Source organism: Delphinus delphis, chromosome 10 (genome assembly GCF_949987515.2).
Source record: "Delphinus delphis chromosome 10, mDelDel1.2, whole genome shotgun sequence".
NCBI classification, from domain to species: domain Eukaryota; kingdom Metazoa; phylum Chordata; class Mammalia; order Artiodactyla; family Delphinidae; genus Delphinus; species Delphinus delphis.
The window spans coordinates 67,638,209-67,659,523 of NC_082692.2; the positions used below are offsets into that span (position 1 = coordinate 67,638,209).

The 21,315-nt window shown below is 55.7% G+C and overlaps 1 protein-coding gene across 1 annotated transcript in view; it reads right to left on the minus strand.

Annotated features, from left to right (window-relative positions):
• Positions 1–21,315, minus strand: part of POC1A (POC1 centriolar protein A) — a 75,985-nt gene that overhangs the window by 38,243 nt on the left and 16,427 nt on the right. Inside the window, exons 8-9 of the mRNA XM_060021466.1 lie at positions 11,855–11,923; positions 9,264–9,362 (exon numbers count right to left, since the gene is read on the minus strand). Of these exons, the coding sequence (XP_059877449.1) occupies positions 9,264–9,362; positions 11,855–11,923 (168 nt within the window). The remainder of the gene's footprint in view (positions 1–9,263; positions 9,363–11,854; positions 11,924–21,315) is intronic.

Below are 21,315 nucleotides of genomic sequence, written 5' to 3' on the forward strand. Positions count from 1 at the left end.
GAAAGGAAAGCGCCAGAGCCTGCCTCTAGCCTCACACGCTCAACCCACGCTGCCCACAGACAGCAGAATGTGTCCACTGACCTCTGATTTCCTGAACATTCTGCTCAGGTGTACAGATGCACGTTGGGCACCACATGGAGACCAAGGTCCCGGGCCTCCAGGGCAACAAGTTCAGCCTGTGAAAAACTGACCATGGCAGAGAGGGGCTGCTCCACCAAGCACAGCGCTCTGGGTAGGTGGACCAGGAAGATTTCACAAGCTGCTGTCCTTCCTAGGAAGGCTGCACGGAGGAGGTGCCATCTGCAAAGAGACTAAAAGGAGGAGCACGGCTCTGCTGGGGAACAGGGGGGTGGAGCCAAAGAATCACAGTCAGATTTAAGCAGCTGGGTCTATTTCCACCTGTGGCTCATTTCTTCCATTTTCAGGTTTCTAGGTTTGAAAGCAGCATGGAAGGGAGGGAGGCAGGGAGGCAGGGAGGCAGGCAGGCAGGCAGGCAGGCAGGCAGGGAGGGAGGCAGGCAGGCAGGCAGGCTAGCTCTCAGATGCCACCCTCTACTGCGCATGCATGGCCTCTGCTGGCTCTCTGTGGAGAGGGGACTTGTCAGCATGGCCTAACCAGGCTGTGGATGTTTATCATCGCTGTCACCAAAATGGTAGCATCACTGCAGTGGCCCCAGGGCTGAAACAAAGGCACTCTGAGGCATGCGGTGTGCCCTGCCCAGGGCTGTGTGTGCCTTGTAGTAAAGCACCACAGTGTCAGGACCCCACTGTCCTGTGATTTGGGCTCGATTCCCCATGTGCAACTGTGGAATCTCCACTGACCTTGAACCCATGCTTTGGCTGCCAGGCGGAAAGGAAACGCAAAACAGCTCTGAGTCCCTTGAAAGGGATGAGAGCTCTCACAGGTGTGTGTGAGCGAACAGGTTCACACACCGGGTGTGTCCCGATGCACGCAGAGCTGGACACAAGGGCGTCCAGGCTTTGTCTGGGTTCCACACTGTGACTAGCTTAATACATCTTGCCCTGGATTTCTGAGACTACGTCCCCTGTTGGTTTAAGTCATTCATAGGCCTTCCTTCCTAAGAATTGTGCCATTCTCCTCTGGATAGGGACCTTGTGAAAGGGATGGGAATTTTCCAGTGGCGGGAAACTACCATCAGCCCCTCAAAAGGGCAGCTCAGAGAAGGGAGTTCAGTTACTGCCCCATCCCACAGCCCCATCCTCTTGGTGCCACTGCTGTCATCGTTGTTTCAGGGCTTGTTCCTGCTCTTGCTTCCTGAAGGCACTTCCCCAAAAGGCTCTACAAAGAAGACCTCCACCTGGGGGTTAAAATGTTGGGCCACAAGCACCCAGGCCGTCTCAAGCTCAAGTGTCAGAGACTCACCTGCCAGCTTCCCTAAAGACCCAGCAGACTCTGGAGGATGGGAGGTGACCTAGGTACGCCCATCTGCAGGGTAAGAGGTGGACACTAAGGACAATGCAGGAGGCAGGTGGCCTGGAGAACACGGATTCAAGCACTGATGACTGAACTGATGCAGCAGCACTAATGGCCAGGACAGGAGCTGAGAGAGGATGACAGGCCCAGCGGAGGCCCACGGAGGGCTGCCCTGGGTCCCATCCTCTAACTGATGTCCTAGGCTGGGAATAAAACCACACATCTGCCTGCCCAGTTGTAAACAGAGCTCAGTGGGTTTAAAGAGTGCCTGCAGGTCTAAAGAGCCTAAAGGGCAGCACTGGGATTTCTTTGAACACCGCACCAAGATCAGAACCAACCACACCGCTCTTCCTCTTCTGGAAGGAGGAAGACTACAATGCCCCAAACTGGGCTGAAGGGACACCAATTCTCCAGGTGCCTCTCCCAAGCTGCAGCCCCGTGAGCCATAGAAACTGGCTAAGATGGACAGAGACTCACTCTCTCTTTCCAGCCACCTCCCTGCCCACGATGCCAGGGTGTCAATCGGCTAGACTGTTTTCCAACCAACCAGCAGCATCAGCGTCACTAGAAATTTGTTAGGAATGTAAATTCCTTACTGAATCAGACACTCTGGGGATGGGGCAAGCTGAATTTTAACAAGCCCTTAGGGTGATTCTGATGCACACTAAAGTTTGAGAACCACTGCAAGAGGCTTGCTGCAATAAATGTCAAATGTTAAAAGACCTCTCCTCACTCCACTGCCAGGAAGCCCAGTAACTCTGCCTGATGCGTTTCTGCAAACATTGTTCTCGCGCTTGTCAAAGGCAACCCCTCCCTTCTTGTAAACACAGTAATTATTTAACATGTGCCTGGTAGCAGCCCTGACCCACCTCCCAGTAAGTCAGTTGTAGCCTCTGGAAGGAAAGGAGAGGGCGTCCCTCCTGCCTCCCAGTACTGGATACAACAGGTCAGCGGGGAGGGCTCAGCCCCTCACTCTGATCCCTGGGCCCAGGAAGCCCCTCTGCTAGGGGCGTCGAATATCTGGTGCTCCTCGACTATGCATAGCCACGTTACCCATCAGCTACTGTCCAAGGGTGCTCTCTTTCAAGCAGGAAACTTTCTTTAAATATCGCAGTTTGGTGACAAATATTGAATCTTCTATATTTCTAGTCTCCTCTGTCTTCCCATGGAAACTAAGAGACCTAGAGCACTTTCCATGACTTCCATTCAGGTAAAGGTGGGGAAAATGCAATCTGGGTGTGGAGTGAGGCATCTGTCTGAGCACCTCTATCACCCAGGGTCAGCAAAGGCTGCGGCGGCCGCCCTGCCCTGCCCTCACCCCTGCAGGATGGTCGTTTGCAGAGTGACCCGGTAAAATGGAAACTGCCCAGAGAAGTAATGCACTCCGGGGGGAGAAATCACGATACAGAGAATCCAGATGACCTGTCTGAGGTTACAGGAGAGATGTGCCACACCCAGCCAGGCCCCAGCCTCAGCCTGGAACAGGATACAGGGGCAATACTGTCAGCCAAGCTCTTAAAGTGGCTCCCAGAGCCAGAAGTTTCCAGCACCATCCACCTCCCTAGGAGGGCTGCCCGAGAATCCTCACCAGTACAGCCATCCTCATAAGATTGCTGTCCTCACCACGGGAAGCACTGGCCAGCCAGGTCTCTTACTGTTCCCCTGTACTGTGCCCAGCCCCAGGCCATTCCAGGTGATCTGGAGACACCTCACAGAACAGGAACCTCGGGGTCTCAGTGGGGGGAATAACGGGGACCAGCAACGGGGAGTCAAATTTCACCAAGGGTGAGGGGCATGCAGACACCAGAGGCCCCCAGGCGGTGCTGCCAGGACTCAACACAACTGCACAAACACAAAGGTGACGAAGAGCTGTTTCTGAGTCACCGGGGTCTGTCCTGTGCTGGGCTTGCATATCTGTCCCAGGGGCTGAGGAGGCTAGGATGCCCACTGAGAAATGGGGAGAATACCTCTTGATCGTTTCCAGTCTAGGGTCTCTTACTTTTGCTAACAAAAGGGCTGAGACCCAAGGGCACAGGCTTGATTGGTACCTGGGCCACTCACCAGCAGGTGACCTTTGGGCTCAGGTTTCTCCTCTGTGCAGCACAGCGGGCAGGAATGAATTATCCCATGGGAGTCATCCACTAAGTCCCAGGAAACATGAAAACAAAGTCCCCACTGTTCCTAAGTCAGCCCCCAAGGCCCAGGCCCTGCCAGGCCCAACAATGGCCAAACCAGGCAAGAAGGTACTGGGAGGGGCCAGGGAGCATCTGCTTTCCTGTGTTTCTCACCAGGCTCTCGTTCACATGGATGAAGGAGACTGTGGAAGGCCAGCTATTCAGCCAGAGGGTGCAGCAGAGTGAGAGCCCCCAGTACATTAAGAGGCAAATCTCGACCCCCACAGATGCCCCGAGCCCAAGGCAAGGTTAGCCGATGTGTTAGGAGTCTGGGTCCCATGAAACCAATACTTTTCCAAGATGCCTGTGTGCCTGGCATCCTCTGACTGAGGATCTGCTGCCAAGAGCCCCTTGCAACAGCTTGGAGAACTCAGAGCCAGAACTGGCCTCAAGTGGAGAAATGAGAGGCTCCCCTCTAAGACACTTGGGGTTCACAATGCCCCATCTACCAACCCACACTTCTCCTCACTATGAAAAGCAAATGCCAGCCAGAAATGTGTGTTCTCAGTAAAAGACCCAAGTCATCCAAGTTCCCAAGCGAGAAAGCAAATCTATGAGGCAGGTGGAAACGGGTCCCTTCCCCAAACCTGACCCAATGACTTCTCAGTCCAGGTGCCTGCATGAGAACCCAGATCTTGAGCAAACGCCACCTGGGACTCCCAGATCCTCAGAGTGGGGCAAGATCCAGTGCCAAGCCTCTCTGGGCCAGGGGTCAGGGGCCAAGAATCCCTAAGTCAAGTCCACTCTGTATAGCACCCCAGAATGGAAATGTGGGAGCTGAAGGGGGGCACAGGGGGTGTCTGGGGCTCCCCCTTCAGAACCAGAGAAACTAGGAAGAAGAAACAGGCCATCCTTAGGGAAGGCTGAGGCCTTGGACCAGATATCCTCGGCTAACCTGACCTCCTCTTCCTGGGGACAGTCCTAGCACTGAGGCTCAGGGGGTCCTGGGCAGCACGCCCTGAGGAGCAGGGGGTGAGGGCGGGGAAAAGAGGCCTATTTCCACCCACCTCATGGATTTGCTTTTGTGTCTGCGAGCAGAGAGGAGTTGGGTTACTCATCAGGAAGCACAATTGACGCCCGCAAGAGTCCAGAAGCCACAGTGGACCTCACAGGGACAGTCTGCTGAGCGGAGTCAACCTCAAATGTGACCCGGTCAGAAGGGCCCCCACCCCCGCCTGCTGTCCCTCACCGCAGCAGGTTTGGAGCACATTAAGCCCCCTGCCCGGGCAGGGGACTCGCCTAGCTCTGTTGGACAGAGGAAGGAAAAGGAACATTTTAAAAATAGCTAAAGCTTGGTGAGCACTTGCCACATGCCGGGCACGGTTCCAAGTGCCTGCTTGGCACGCACCACCTCGTGAAATCTCCCAAAGGAGGACCTGGCATCTCCCCCTTTGAGGTGAGTGGAGAAAAGCCCTCAGCCCTAGACCTCAAGGTTCTCTGAACTGGAGGGCAGCCAGCCCAGAGAACTCAGGAAGTGGTTTTTTAGTTTTACTGAATTACCTAGAATTCGGCCTTCTCCCGCTCCCGCCCCACCCAGCACAACCTTCCTTCTCAATTGCATAACAGGCTCTCAGATGTTTGAAGAGAGGGCAAGAATAAGATTATATCAGAATAGATGCATCTTTGCTATTAAAAATGGTTTTACGATGCTTCTGTGGTTGAGGTAGAAGTCAGCTATAGCGGCTGGGACTTGGGGGGCACATGCCAAATCCCAGGTCAGCCAAGACAGTGGTCCATAGCCTCAGGGACAGACCAAAAAGCAGAGACAGTAGGAGGGAGTGAGAACGGTGAGGATGAGTGCAGAGAGGGCGAGAGGACAAGGGCTGTAGCAGGAACAGAGCTAAACAGGAGCCCCTTGAAAACGCCGGCACAAGCCCCTGCCACAGACAGCTCATGGGGCCCCACACAAGCCCCTCTGGGAGGCGGCTCATCTGCTTGAAACCTTGCAACCTTCCTCCAGCCACGCAGCGTGTCGTGGGGCAGACCACGGAGTTTCCTGCCCACCCTCAGCCCAGTGCACGGGCTGGAGTCCTTCCTCTGCAGGCTTCCAAGCAGAGAAAGCTCCCCAGCCACAGCCCTGAAATCCCTCCTCATCGCAACTCAGCCAAGAATAGAGGGAAAATGGAACCCATTATTCTCATGCTGAAGGGCTGGGAAATGGCTTTTGCTTTTCAACATGAAATGTGTCTAAAAATAAGCTGTGAATTTCAACCAGAGGTTGAAAATAGCTCCGGCAGTGAACAGAGCTCTGTTCAGAGTGGGCTCAAGGATGGCCTTCATTCCAAGAGTGGGAGTTGAATGCCACAGTCAGGGCAGGGGTCCAGGGCAGGGGCTGTCACAGGCTCACAGGGCTGCCCTTGCCATGGTCTGCCCCTCTGGCTTTAAACTGCCAAACTCTAATAGGCATGTGGTCCAGAATTCAAGATCCAGCGCCTGGTCCAATGTGCTTCCTAAAATCCCCAAACGTGCAGGAGTGACTCGTGCAGCATTAGAATCCGAGACCCAGCGTGCAGACAGAGCTGAAGGGGTAGGGGCCTTCAGGTTTGAGAGCTCCTTGGGCACGATGGTGGTGCTCGTGGGCTCTCTGAGAAGCCAAGCCACCAAATCACTCACGAGGTACTACCGTAGAGCCCGGGAAGCCCGCAGGCAGGAAGGGTAAGAATACACTCCAAGTGTAGTGAAGAAAACCAAGTTGCTCAAGGTCTTTTTTGTTGTTTACCATCACCCATGGAAGATTCCACAGTTTGATAAGCCAAACGACATTTCTACAAAATGGGCTTATGTTAGAAAGTCAGGCTGAGAGACCTGGGCCACAGCTGCTGGGGGGGAGCCCAGATCTGGCCCATCAAGCAGGAGCATGGCTCCAGAGTCCTCAGTGCCCCCCCTAAGCTCCTCCCACCATGACAGCTATGCCCGCATTCCCACCCTCCTCCTGCTGCTGCAGCAGCCCCCTTTCTGGGCTCACTCCGAGGCAGGAGTTACTGCAGTGATTCTCAACTGGGAGCAATGCTGCTCCCCAGGAGACATTTGGCAATGTCTGAAGACATTTGTGACTGTCACAACTGGGGGCGGGGGATGCTACCGGCAGCTAGTGGGATGTTCCTAAACATCCTACAATGAACAGGATTTCTTTGGGCCAAGATTCATCTGGCCCAAAGAATCGACGTGCCGAGGCTGAGAACCCCTGGGTTGCTGGAAGGATGGTAATGTGGACAGAGCTAGACGGGTGGGGGTTCCCTGAACTTACAGCTCCTGGGCTCCCTGAGGAGCTGAGACACCCCGGCCGGCCACAGAATCGGTCACCAGTTACAGGGTCAAAGTTACAGGAAGCCCTGGTGCAGAACGGGCGAGACCATACTCGTCAGCTTGTCTTCCCAACTCAGGGGAAGACCTAGCCACTGAGCCGTGCTATACTGACTAGCTTGTCTCAGTTTGGGAAGACGAAAAAATTCTGTGTACGATGGTGATGATTGTTGCCCAACAGTGTGAATGTACTTAATGCCACTCAATTGTATGCTTAAAAATAGGCAAAATGGTGAATTTTATGTTACGTATATAAAACAAAACAAAACAAAACAGCCTCCCCAACTCTCCTCTTGACCTGGGAGTCCTGAGATCAGAGCAGCCCCTGAAAGGGTACACCAGTGGTACGCGTGAGTGGACATAGTGCGTCTGGAGGAGGACCTATAGGTCACGTCAGAGTCTCAAAGGGGCCTGAGACAAATGAGGACAAAGTCCCAAACGGAGAATGATTTCAGCATTAACAAGTCAAGTCACTTCATAGGTTAGCAGAGGTCACCTACATCACACATGGGGTCCTCAGAGCCTGCGAGTGTATTCGGGTCCCATCGTGGAAACGGAGGCTTGCAAAGAGTGGGTGCTTTGCCTGGGGCCACACAGCCAGAGCCCACACCCCTTCCCCAATTTGAGCCCCACGTGGTGATGCCCACTGGGCAGAGGGCCTGAGGGGAATACAGGAACAAATGGTTTTCCTGAGCCCGGCTGATGGTTTGAGCACCCAGGCCCTACCCTGCCCTGTCCTGCTGGCTTTCCCCACCCCACATCCTTCATCCTAGATGATCAGGCCCCACAGCTATGGGAAGCAAGGGTGCCCCACACCCCGTCTCTGAGCTAGGGCTGAAGGGACAAGAGGCAGCTGGTCCAAGTTACTTTCTCAATAGCTACAAGAAAAGGAGTATGGGATTCTCCCCTTGCTGGTGATTACTAACCATTCCCAAGAGACAGGTGGCAGGGCCCTCCCCCAGGGTGGGAAAGAGCTTCCAGGCAGCCCTCTGCCACCTGCAGTTTCTAGCTTACTCAGCCCTGCTCAGAGGGACCAGCATGGTGGCTCCCCAGGTCCAGGCACCAGGCAGGCAACTAAGCCCCAGGTGTCTCCTCTGTGAATGAGAGCAGTAACTTTACCCACTCATCCTAATGAGGTAAGGAATATACAGGGCAGTACACGTAAAGGCCTCGGCAGGGCCTGGCTCGCCGTAAATACCCAAGAGATGGGAAGCTATCGGGGAGTGGGCATGGACCCCAGAGGATCCCAACGCCACAGTTTGGAAGATGCCTTTCCAGGTGGAGATGAAATGGCAGCAAGCACACCACTGTGCACCCCAGCCACCCCCTCCCCGCACCCCCAGCAAACCCAGACACTGAGGACCGGCCACTGCTTAACAAATGCGGAGGGAGAACAAAACCTCTGGGCCAAGGGCAACCCTTGGAAGAAAAGCTTTAAATCCCAACCTGGCCTGTTCCTAGAGGGAGCCCCAACACACAGGATGGGGTGTGGGCCGGGCAGGGCCCTCTGCTGGAGCCAAAGAAAGCCCCGGGATGGACTCAGAGGCTTCCTGGTTCTATTCTGGGCCAACCTTGACTTGCTGGGGACCTTGGGCAAGCCGCTTCCTGTTGTTCAGGCCAGTTTCCGCGTGTGGGAGAGGCCACACTGCCTCTAAGGTCCAGGAGGGAGAGATTTAAGCAGCCTGAGGCCACTGGAGCTTACAGCCCTCACAGTTCCACCTCCTTGGCTTCACCGTTTATTTTAGCCAAAGCTGAATGTGACCTTATTCAGTGAGATGGTATCAGTTATCTTTTTTCCCCCAAATATTTGTCCAAAAAATATTAACTATTTTAATTCAGGAACACTGAATGCCCTTTTACCAACAAAGGTACTAAAAATGGTTTGTGGCTGAGGAACTTCCTTTCCATGGTTAAAATAAAAAAAAAAAAAAGGAAGTAAGAACAACAGGGCTGGGGCCCTTCCCATTTGTCCCAGCTGTGGCTTCAGGCCCCACACCCTCTAGGAACCCGACATCGAGCTCAAGGATCAGCAAAGGATGGGTCCTTCCTTTCCTCAGGCCTCAAATAACCAACGGCTTACAGCATGGAAATAGCCCCCCGCCAGACGGTACAGGGCCTAGGCACCCAGCAGTGTGCGCTAACAGCCTCTTCATGTCTTATGTGTTCATTCCAGATTTGAAACAAAGCACCACAAGCACTTAAGATTTTGGTAAATGATGAGATCTTACCAGGGTCTCTTCCCTGGGACCGGCCTAAGCCTGCAGCACCCCTACCACCCCCGAGCCCAGTGCTATTCACCACGACCCAGTCCACCAGTCATAGGGCTCAGGATATGCCTGTCAAGCCACTTACCAGAGTCCTGGAGGAGCTGGCCAGCGTGGCCGGGGGCCTCTGCACTCTTGGGACTTCTCCGTAATTGACAACATCAAAGTTACTCTTCCAAACCATTACCTGCCAAGACCAATAAGCACACAGAATCAGGGGGAGAAAAATCCCTTACCAGTCCTTCTCCATGGAGAAAATGGGCCGAGAGGCCACCCCCAAAGTTCTGGGCCAGTGGTGGGATTGTGATCCCCACCTGGCACCCCACTCCCTCCGGGACCTGCCCCATCTCTGAACAGGCCCCGAGAGGATCGGGTGCTCCACCAGGATGGAGAGTCACTATCACCACTGGGCCTCTGCACTGGCTGCTCCCCGGGCCTGGATGTCCCAGGTCCAAGCTCTGTGTAGCTGGCACTTCAGGCTGAAGTGTCTGCTCTAATACCACCTTCTCAGAGAGGCCTTCCCTGGCCCTCCTGCTGGTTGTCATCATAGCCCTCTATTTCTTTCCTTCAAGGCATCAGGGTCGGTATTTAGTTAATCTTTGTCCCTTTTCCTTGTCTACCATCTGTCTCCCCACTAAAATACAAGTTCCTTAGGGTGGGGGCCTGGCTGGCTTCACTGTGAGAAGTGGTTCAGGTACAGACTCCAGGCCAGATAACTAGGGTTAAGATCCTGGCTCCACCCCTTACTGTGTGGCTCTAGACAAGGGACTCAACCTCTCGGTGCCTCAGTTTCCATCTGTGAAAAGGGAATGGTCATAGTTCCCACCTCACAGGGCTGCAATGAAACTCACAGGAGACAGTCTGGCACAGACACTGGCCCCCAGGGAGCAGTCGGTAACATGTCCATTATTCTACATCCCACTGGGGGGATCTTCTTGCCCTGAGGCTCCTCCAACAAAAGCTGGGCAAGAGCGCTCCCTGCTGGAGGGTGCGGGCCACCCGCGGCTGCACTCCTCTAGGGCCACTTCCAGGATGGCAGGAATTGTGAATCGCGGCCAGTAGTCAACTGAGGCCACAGAAAAACCAACGAATCCACATAGGATGAAAAGTCAACGTGCCCTGGAGGCATCCTTCTTTGGGAGGCTGCTCGCCACTCCCAGAGCAGCACCACTGTTCATTGCTCCCCAACTGATGAGCATCTAGGGTCTCTCATCTGTCCCCTTTACAAAAAGAACATGGGCACACACCCCCTTGTTTATAGGGTCCTGTGTACTGCACAAGTCTAACTGCTGAATGGTCCTGAGCCGGGGAATGGCTATCAGGAATGTGAAGAGAGAATGTCAAATGTCATTCCCAAAAGGCTCTCGGAGCAGACAATCAGAAGGCAGCCAGGGAGCTGAAAGCAGCGGCTGCCCAAGCAGGGGCCAGGGTGGGGGAAGCCCTACTTCCTACCAGGTTGCCTCTTGTGCTATGTGAATTTCTTTTGCCAGGACTTTATTTATGGTGTGAATTTACTGTACTAGTTTCCCTAGTCTTCTGAGCAAGGAGCCAGGCCTCCATGCCCAGGGAAGGCTCAGGTGTTCCCTCTGCCCTCCTCCTGCCTTGTGTGGTCAGCACAGGAACCGGTGCTGGTATGGGAAGATGCCTGCCATCTCTTAGCCGTGCTGTGCCTCCAACCGCCCTCTGCTTTACTGGCAGAGACTCAACCAGAATCGGTCCATCAGGCCGGGGCTGGCGCTCACTGGGAGGCCAGCAGCACTTTCCTGGGCAGAGCTGTCAGAGCTGTGAGGCCCGGGAGCAGTGGGATGAACATTCTAGGTGACACACCAGGTCACCAGTGGCTCGGAACAGCCACCCCTTCCTCCCTGCCTCAGGGAAGTGTGGTTTTCTGGACAAGTAGCACTGTACCAGAACCCGGAGAAAGATTCCAATGGGTGGACACTTCAACGGCCCTGGAGCCTCCCAGGTGCCAGACTCTGGGCCAGACCCCAGGGACAGGGTGTCCCGCAGGAGGCAGGTAACCAGGGCTGAGCAGTCTGGGCAGGAGGCACCAGGGCGGCTGACAGGGTGACAAGGCAGGATAGGACCTCCTCACACATGTCCTCGCTCCACAGCCTGGAGCTGGAAAATGCTGCCCCCTCAGACAGCACCGGAGCAAAGGACGGCAGACGACAGAGTGCAGGCTCTAGCGCAGGCTCCAGCTCTGCTGCAGCCGAGACGCGGTTTCCTCACCCACAGAACAGCTGAAGAGAAGGCTTGCCCCACGCGGCTGCCCTGAGGACTGAATGAGGGGTGACGCTCTTGCCATGTTGCCCTCATTACCAGGCCCGCAGTAAGCATCCAAGAGTTATCTAATTATTCACCTATAATCAGGAGAAAGAAGTTCCTAAAGAAACGTTTTAACTTTCTCACGGCAACAGTAACCCAGACTTCCTACCCACTCTGGTTTGAGCTGTAAGGGTTTTGAGATGCTGCCACGCGTTGGCACCTGCAGCACTCCTGCTCTGGGGAGGCCAGGGCCCAGCTCTGGGGGCCCCACCCCAAGATCCAGGCCTCAAGATTGCTGAAAGCCACCAAGGAAGCTGGTGAAACCCAGCCTGTCCATCCCCAAGACACCTCGGTCCCCTGTTCTGTTCTGCTCAGTATCAGCTGAGACCCCTCAAATCATTCTTTACTTACTTGTTCATCAGAACCTCCAGAAGCAAAATACTCCCCCGTTCTTGAAAAGGCAACAGTGGTGGCTGGACCCTAGGAGAACAAGCCAAAAAGAGCAAACATCAAAGGTCACTCTAGATTCTCAACGCACAGGAAGAAACCAGAAGCTCGTGAGTGAGAGTGGCAGCAGGACTCAGGGCTGAGCACCTCATCCAGCCCATGCCCTCCCCAACCTTTGGCGGAGGAACTGGCAGGTGCCCAAGCATGAGCATTACTGCTGAGACTCTGGTCCCAAGCACCACTGACAAAAGCCAGGCCATGAGGTTGAGGGTTGGGCCGAAAGGAGTGAGCAGGAAAGGCCACGCTGACAGCCCTACCAGACTGACATCACTGTCCTCACTTCCCAAGGAGTCAGAGAGGTGCACTGACCTATCCCAGGCCCAGCACTGGGGCCAGAACTAGGTCCCCCTGACCCAGACCATGCCCCCCCCCACCAACACCACACTGCAGCTGACCAGAGAAGCACGGAGCCCCGTGGAGGAGCCAACGAGCAGAGGCAGGGCACTTGGGGAGCTCAGGCGAACCAAAAGGCCAGAACCAGGGCAAGGAGGAGGATGGGGTGGGGTTACTGAAGGTGCCTGGGCAGGGGAGCAAAGTGACGTTTCCCTCTAACGGGCACATCACTTCCTTCATGTTGGGGCCTTGGGAGGAGACATGCCACTCTGGCTTCTCACGCGCTGAAGGTCCACTGAACTGTCCGAAGGGTGATGTCAGGCCTGCACCTGGCCGCACCAGTGCGCACGTTCAGGCTTGGGGCAGGGGGCACGATCTCCTGGTAAAGGGCGGGGGCTCTTCCCCACACGCCTGAAACCCATTGCAGAAAGATGCTCAGAGCAAGAGTCTGCTCGGCACACCACCACGTTAAAAGTTTGGCCCAAAGGAACCATTGCTTCCTTTTGGCCAAACTGTTAATGTGGCAACACCTGGCATTCCCCAAGCAAAGCCAGATATAAGAGGTTCTCGCCTAGATGATGACAGCGCGGGCTCCATCAAAGGCCACCTCAGTTCCTCCAGAGCAGGACAGGGAGCAACAGGAGCTCCAACAGCAAATATGAGGGGCCTCCAGCAGCAGGGCTGACACAGCGGTGGACCCGTGGACAACAGGAATACTGGGAAGCACTTCCACTTGGTGGCAGAAAAGACTAGACAGGTTGTGGGCTGGAAAGGGACCCGACAACACGGAGCAAGGCCAGCTTCTGCCTGCCCAGAAGAGACAGGCAGGTTAGACAGAGCTGCCCCCTGGGCCCAGGCACACTGGGCAGGAGGCAGCACGTCTGCCCATGCTTCTGGAATCTACCCACGGCTCCTCCTCTCTGAGCTGCCCATAGTGGGGGTGATGAAGAAGTACAAGGGGCCCGAAGGGGCTGGGCTCACAGCAGCCCGGGGGTCCTCTGCAGCCATCCATCAGGACAAAGGAGATCCATTCTCACTGATGGGGAACAATGTCCACCTGCATAGGTGAGTGTGCAATACCAGGAGCGCAGCATCACGGGCTGCAGGCGCAGGGCCTGGGGGTAGGATGGGAGCAGGTCATCTGTCACGCAGATACCCTCCCAGGCAGACAGTCACCACACACTGACAGGACTTAAGTGGGGGGAGGCAATTTCAGGTGACTTACTTGAGTCTTAGAAATCTCTGTAATTTCCCATACTTTGAATTTTTTAACGAGTATAGAGCACCGTTACATTAATACAAAAACAAAACAAAACTGTTCTCATTTTGAGGAAAAACAAAGAGGGAAGACAGAAAAGGGAAGGAACACAGCACGTGGAGTGTCAAAAAAGCCAGGCTCTCTGGCTGCCCAGAGCTCATTGAGGAATGGCAGGTTTCCAAGAAGTCACAGCAACTAAGGAACCAAACAAATATTCGTGGGTCAGTCTCCTTTCCTGTTGACACTCAACACCAGATGCCAAGCTGGGGACAAGATGTTAGAGGCCAAGCAGCAGCAGGACCACTGAAGAATGTGGCCGGCAGCCCAGTTTGGCAGGGGGATCAGGACCAGAAAGCAGGTGCTAGGAGCCCTCCAGGCAAGAAGAACTAGAACCTTCCCCAGCGTCCAAGTCCCAGAAAACTCCAGGGAGGGCGCGAGCGACAAGGGCGCTCAGAGGAGCTCTTGAGCGTTGAGGTCTACAGTCCTCCCCAACAGTGCCCGTTTACCAAGAGGACTGCATGGCTCCTGGACCAGGTACCTCGGTGTTCCTGGAAAGAGTGGTTTCCATGAAGCCTCCTACCCATCCACCCTGGGGCCCACAGAAGCAGTCCAGGGCACTCAAAGCACAGCCCAGAGAATGGCTGGCCCTGGGCTCTGCTGTGGGCCAAAGTCATCATGGACTGCAATGCAGACTCGGCTCTTCACTGCTGACAATCTCCAACCCAACCCTTGGTGGGCCTTCGGGGCCCCAGACCACCCAGACCCCCAGAGACCTCACCAGGCCCTCTCTTCTGCCCTTCCCATCAGCACCCTGGCCCCACTGAACTGCTCGCCGCTCCACAAAACTGTGAGCTCAAGAAGGCCTCTTTCCGTGTTCTTTCTGCAGCCTCCTACATTGAGCTCTGAATTTGGTTATTTTTGATCTTTCTTGGTTTTAAATAAATTCATTTAAGGCTACAAATTTGCCTCTGACTGCCATCTTAGAGCTTGGATCCCCAAAGTTTCCCATATGCAGTATTTTCACTGTCCTTCATCTCCAAATGTTCCATTTCCACTGGGATTTTCTCTTTAGCCCAGCAGTTATTTAGAAGTGAGTTCTAGTTTCCAAACCCTGCGGGCTGGGGGAGTCTCCTTTATCACCGGCAGGGACCAGTTGTGATCAGGAGTGTTCTCTGAGACTGTCCCGCCTTCACAGTGGCTGATTCCTTTCAGTCAATTAGTCACTCTTGATGCATTCGTTCACCGGCTAGGGCCAGGCATGTGGCCAAGCTGTTTCTTCCCACAGGCAAGGCCCGGGGCCTCTGCAGCGCCTCCCGAGCGGGACTCCGAGCAGCAGCTCTCAGCTGGGCCCTCGGCAGCGTGGGTCTGACCTGCCCCTGATCGCCAGGGGTGCCCACCTGCCTGAGGCCCTAGTCCCCATCTGGCTCCAGGCCAGGTCCACTGGCAGGGACGCTGCCTAGCCTCAACCAGATCCTTCCCCCCTCCCTCTCTGGATCTGGCCAGTTGGAGTCTTTTGTGAGATGATCATGGTGAGCACGGTCCCCCACCTCTCTCTCCCCCGACCCAGCTGCACGTGGCCCTCGAGCTCAGCTGGACTCACACCCAGTCATTTCACCGCACACCGCCTCTGCCTTGCCAACCTCCAGACCCAAGGGACCCATACTGGTTGGTTCCTTCACTCTCAAACAGCAAGGTGTCAATGGAGGGGGGAAAAAAAGGCAAAACAAAGGATGCCATGGTGTTTAGATCCCACAGCTCCTGACGACTCTCACTCCACAGCCCCTGCAGTTTGTCCAGACCTCTCCACTGGCCTCACCCCCTCCGGTCTGACTCCCTGAGTCCCTGCACACCTGAACTTTGACCGCTGTGGCCACAACAGCTACAGGGGCAAAGGCCCAGCCAGGTACCCCCACCCCCACCATGCAAGGGTTTTGATATGTTTTTCACTGGCTGCCAGCGAACAAAAAGCAACGTCACACCACCTGCCCCACGTCAGAGGTAAAAGAAGAGCGGCCATCAGACAGATACACGGAGACCAAGGAGGCCTCTGGCATGGGTGCTCTGGACTCTGACGCCCATGCTCAGGCAAAGACACCGCAACCCAGTCCACCAGGACGATTCTTCCACAAATCCCCGCGAGGGAGGCTTGGCACTCACGCGCTAGACCTGTTGTGGGCTGGTGCTTATGTCCCTTTGTGCGGCCCCACAGACAAGGAGCGACCACCTAGACTGCTCCTGACCTTGGCCAAGGACACCCGTTCCCAGCCCTGAACTCTGGGCTGCCGGCAGGGGACAGGGGGTCAGGCTGAGCTCTTGGTTACTTCAGTTGGAATAAGTGAGCTCCACTCCCTCTTAATGTCCCCTCACTTCTCCCGGGAGCTGCCCAACCATCCAAGGCAGATCTAAGCCTCTCAAGCAGCAAAGCGAGTCTCCAAAATGAACAACTACACAAGGGCCACAGGGTGCAGAGAAACGAGGTGGGAGGGGCCCATTCTGAGAGCTTCCTTCCTCCTGGGGCAGCCAGGGGCGGCCCACGTGCCCAGGCCGCTCTGTCCCCCTGCTGTCTCTCCTCCTAGAGGGCGAGTCCCCCTTGTTGCCACTTCCCCAGTCCCAGCCCCAGCCCCCAGAGTGGCACAAGCTACCAGTAGCATCGGCCGACCCCGTGCTCTGAGCCTGTGATTTCTCGACAACCGAGCACAGCCTCTCACACAGCTGCCCCGGGTTTGGGGCTCTGGGCCCTGGGTGATGGGTGCTCGCTCCACTGCGGGCCAGCTGAGGTTCGGGGAACCACGTGCCCACTGGTCCCTGTGCGGTTCAGTCACTCCACAGAGACACGAACGCCAACTGCACAGCCGCAAACACCAGATTTAACGCCCCACCCACGCCCCGCCTACCCTCCTCTCCCAAATAGCTCTGGGGACTAAAACCAAATGAGCATGTCTCGAGATTATGTTTCGGAAAATACAGAAAAATAAATCTGTATTTCTAGCACGATGCCCCCACATTTGCCACACAAAACTATGGGGGCCTTGCTCGGGGCGCAAGGCTTCGAAAGACAGCTGCCGTTGGTGGGAAAGCCCTCCCCTCTCCTGGTCTTCCCTGCGGCAAAGTGTGGGGTGAGCGGGGTGAGGAAGCTCCCGTGCAGCTGACGCCCTAAGTCTGTACAGGATCCAGCAAGAAGCAGGGTCTCCCTTTCCTCCTGCTTAACTGTCCCGGTCATGGCAGATCCCCACAGCAAGACTTCCCAGAGCCTCAGAGAGGGCGCTGGCACCCCTACCCAGCCCAGTGTCATCAGATACCCGGCCTGTCCTCCAGGAGTCAGGCCCTGGAAAAGACCCAATGGGCGGGACTAATAAAGGGCAACGGAAGCAGACCTGTAGACCAAGGCAGCAGCAGGCCGAACCCACTCAGGACAGCTGGTGGGGACAAGCTGTCGGGGAATCACTACAGCCCACCCACTGTGGGACGGATTTTAGGAGTTGTGTGACAAAAGAGAAGCCAGAGAGCAAGAGGATGTTCTGGGGCAGATGAGAACAACCCTCAATAAAATAAGAAGCCAGAGAAACCCTTCAGAGACTCTGTGGGTGAGTGGGAGGAGGGGAAATGGGTGAGCCCCATCCAGAGGGCGAGGGGCCGACGGCTATGGCCCTGTGCCCATCAGTGGCGTTAAGTCATCAGAGCCCCCTAATATGTACTCAGTTTCCTAACAAACATTACCCATCCATGATGCCAGGACCATGCCCATAAGAGAAACTTTAAACAGCCTTTTAAAGAGCTCTCATCTAGAACAGCATGGGGTCATTTTCCAAGAGCTGCGCAGGACAGGGACCGGCATCTGTGAGGACATGTCTTCTCCCATTATGACAGATATGGGCGTCGTTCTTACAGAGGAGGAAAGGCTTGGCAAAGTCAAGGTCTTGCCCACTGTCACAGGCTAAGAGGTGGAGCCAGAATGGTTTGACCCCAACGTCCAAACCCTTTCCTCCCATTTGTGGTCCCCCAAGGCTCAGGTTTTTCTGGCTGAACAAGATGGAAGAGTGTCCACCATTTTTCTAAACCAGAAACAGGTGGGTACAAGCTGTTCATCCCTGGAAACGTTGGGGTGTTTCCTTAGAAAGCTGGGCATCAGACAAGGCTGTGAACCCTCCCCAACCGAACGTATCCAGCAGGTGGGCTCAGTCAAAGCAGCTGGCAAAGGTGACCGGTGCAGGCTCTTTTCCAGCCCAATCACTGAGAGAGAAATCACCCTGGTGTCCCCAGTGGCGGAGGAAGGAGGACAGTGCACCATATCCAGGCTGGCAGTGCCTGCCTGCTCTGTCCACTCTCCACCCGGATGGGCAGATCTGTCTGGAAGCAGAGGGCTACCCAACGTCTCAGCCCCAACAGGCTCCTCAGCCTGTCCCACCCCCCTGCCCTGGCAAAGGTGCCAGTGTCTGCTCGGCTTGAGTTTGGAAACCTGCCGCCCCTGCACAGCAGGGGTAGCAGGGCGGTGAGGGGCCAGGGCCCGTGTGGGTTGGAGCCAGCAAAGGGCCTGCTCAACTCTCTGGCCTGTTCCCCAAATCACCTGGAGACATCCACCCTGTGGAAGCCTCTGAAGAGCCACACGAGCCCCAGCTGCAGCCGAGGAGCTGTTTCTGGGGTACAGCACACGTGGCGTCAAGCTCCCACGGGGCAGGAGCCTCACTCAGCCGCCAGCCACACCCCCTGAACGGCCCTTTGTGGCTCAGAGTCCCAAAGCCAGGACTGCAGGGGAGAAGCACCAGAATCCTTCAGGCTCACGATAAACTTGTAACTGCCGTCCAGCCCCAGCCCCACAGGTAAGTCGGCCTCACATGGGCCGATGGAAGTGTGACCAATCACATGCACGCCAGAGAACCACCAAACTGCCGGCATGGTCAGACTCCTAGGGGCACAAGCGGTCCTCAGTGCCAGCACGTGGGCCCAGCCCAGGAGACCCAGGCCACACTGGGTGATCCTGATCTCAGCTTTGCACTTGGCACGTGCCTGTCCTGGTGCCCCCATGCCTTTAGGAAACAATGAGAGACTTTTGGCCTCAACTCGGGCAAGAGATCTTCTACCCAACAGCATGGCCTCCCCTGACCCTTCCTCACTTTTCCCCCAGTGGGGCTGGCTCAGGCCGGCCCTCTCACAGAACACGGAGACACTTCCCTGCCACACACAGAGCCCCCTCTCCTGCTCGAGGTCTGGCTCCCCGCAGCACCAGCTCCCTGTGGCAGGCTCCTCTCGGCTGGCCTCTGACCCCTGGCCTGCACTATCTCTTCTCATAAGCGTGGACCTGGAGGCCTGAAGGGGTGGCTGCTCCACGTGGCAGAACAACTCAATAGCCCTCCCTCTACGGCTCCCTCGGGGCTATGCCTGAGGGCGGTTACAAGGAGGTCCTCCAAGTCCAAACCAAAGCTTCCTGGGGATCCCTCTCCTGCTGGACCAGAACGCCATCACCTAGCAGCAAGGCTGGAACACAAGAAGCTATGAGGCCCGCTGGCCTCCTACACAGACCAGTGATCTGAAAACAAGAGTGAGATCACAACTTCTAAAAGCCATACATATGAGGTCAACGGGTGTGGTGGAAACTGCAGATGTGGGTACTCATTCCAGGTCAACAACCCTAAGCTGCATGAGACCCCCTACAAGTCCAGATCATTCTCTGGACCTCAGTTCCCCCGCCAGGACTCAAAAGTGCTTTCAAATCTGTCTTCTCATCTGGAGGACAGAATCCCTGGGCATCTGGGACCACTTGGGAGCTGTGGGTGCCACAGGCTTCAGGAAGTGGCTGGTGACAGCTGTGTTTGGTGAGGCCCTCACTACCTCCTGGAACAGAATGTGGAAGCTCAAGTCACCAAGGAGTGCAGCTGTGCATCTTCCTGGAAGGACGGGACAGGGAGGGGACTTCATGAGTGGGGGAGCCTAAAAGGACCAGACACTGCACAGAGCATCTGGGCGGGGCTTCAGCCCACTCCTCAGCCCGTGGTGCAGGCCCTCTCCCTGTGGCTTGGCAGGGGCAATACATCCTCCAAAGGAGTCAATACATCCTCCAAAGGGGTGTCAAAGAACTTCTTCCTGGAGCTGAGCCACTCTGGCCCGACAGCATGTCACAAACCCTCATAGGTCAGGGACATTTTCGGAGCACACTGGCTCCCAGTGACAACACAGGCCCAACTTCCACAGACTTGTCCCCTCGGGGAGAGCAAAGCCGCCCCCGCTCCCGGCCCACATGTCCGCCCACACTAGGTATCTGGTCCAGCTGGCGGACTGATTTTAACAACTGCCCGTATCAAGGCTGCTCAACCGCACTCTCCTTCCTTAGGAAGCCACCCTTAGCTGACTTTGAATCGCCCCAAACCCAGGGGCAGAGTCAGACCCAACAAGGAGACACAGCAAACCCTGGCAGACTGGGGCACAGAGGGGGGGCTCGGTTTTGCAGCTCCCCTCACACACACACACCACGTACTTGCCCTCCGACATCAGCCCAGAGACCAGACTCTTCAAGACTCTGTGCCCAAAAGAAAGCGCCCTGGAGGCAGAGAGGGCAAAGGAAGTGGGCCAGGTCTGCCCACGTGGCCCGCTGGAGAACCCAGCACTGAGCTGCCACCGGTGAGTGCACGGTGGTCTCACTACAGGTCTTGAGAAAGAGGAGGAGGAGAAAGGGAGAGATCAGCTCTCCAGGAAGAGGAGAGGGGTTAAAGCTAGCATGGGGCTCTGGCCAGCTCCTTCCTCCCAGAATCGGTCTGCGGAACCCCGAGGAAGCCAGGCCCTGGGGCTCCCACACCCTGCACCCCACAGTGGGGCTGTGTTATGGGTACTCCAGGAAGAAGAGCCCCTAAGACCCATGGCACACCAATGCTAAGTTTCTGTATTTGATAGGGACTTTGGGGGGTCGGAACAGAAACAAATGTGAGCCTCGCACTCCAACTCCCACTTTCATCTGAGCGGGGAGAAGCCTACCCTGCTTCACCCAACCCTCCAAGTACAACCCAAGACTCAACCTGCCTCTCCTGGTTTCCTAACACATCTCATGCCACCTCGGCTCTGCTGATGTCCCCAGAGAGTCCCCTGCTTCCCAGGCCATGAGCCCCAGGGGGTGGGACCACGACATCCATTTCATACCCCTGGTGCCCAGCCTGGTGAGCTGGAAAGCGGATGATGAATGGACAAATGGACGGCAAGATGAACGGAGGTGAGCTCGCTTCTCCTTCTTCCCCCTTCCTCTGGGCACTGCGAGTTTGGTGCCCTGAGGAAGAAGTGATTTCTGAAGCCATTTCCCGTTCTCCACACCCCCAAACCACCGCTGTCCCTCATCCTGTCTCCCACGTTTCCAGGTTCAACAGCAGATAGGCAACTGCGCGGTTTCTCTTGGCCCCTGTCTCACTTCTCTGGGAGAACAATGTCCACAGGTTTCCCATATGTGCTGATGCTGGGCCCAAACACAGGAATGGCCTTTTAGATGCCGCATTCAAGGCTTCTCAGGCTGAGAGGTGAGTCAGCTGTCTAAAGAACGTCCACAAGAAAGGAGAAAGTGCTCGGTAATCACTTGGTATGCACCTGCCCGCACGGTGTTTCTGTGCATTGCTTTTCCTTCATTTTCGTGGGAGCAGGAGAGGTAGCAGCATTCATGTGGTTTTCAAATGCCCTCTGGGTTATAAGATCCGAAACTGGTTACGTGTGAATCTAAGTAACTACTTGCCAAAGGGCTAACAAAGGTGGCGCCCCCACAGGCTGACAATAGGAGCAGCGATCACGCCAGTGCAATGGCCAT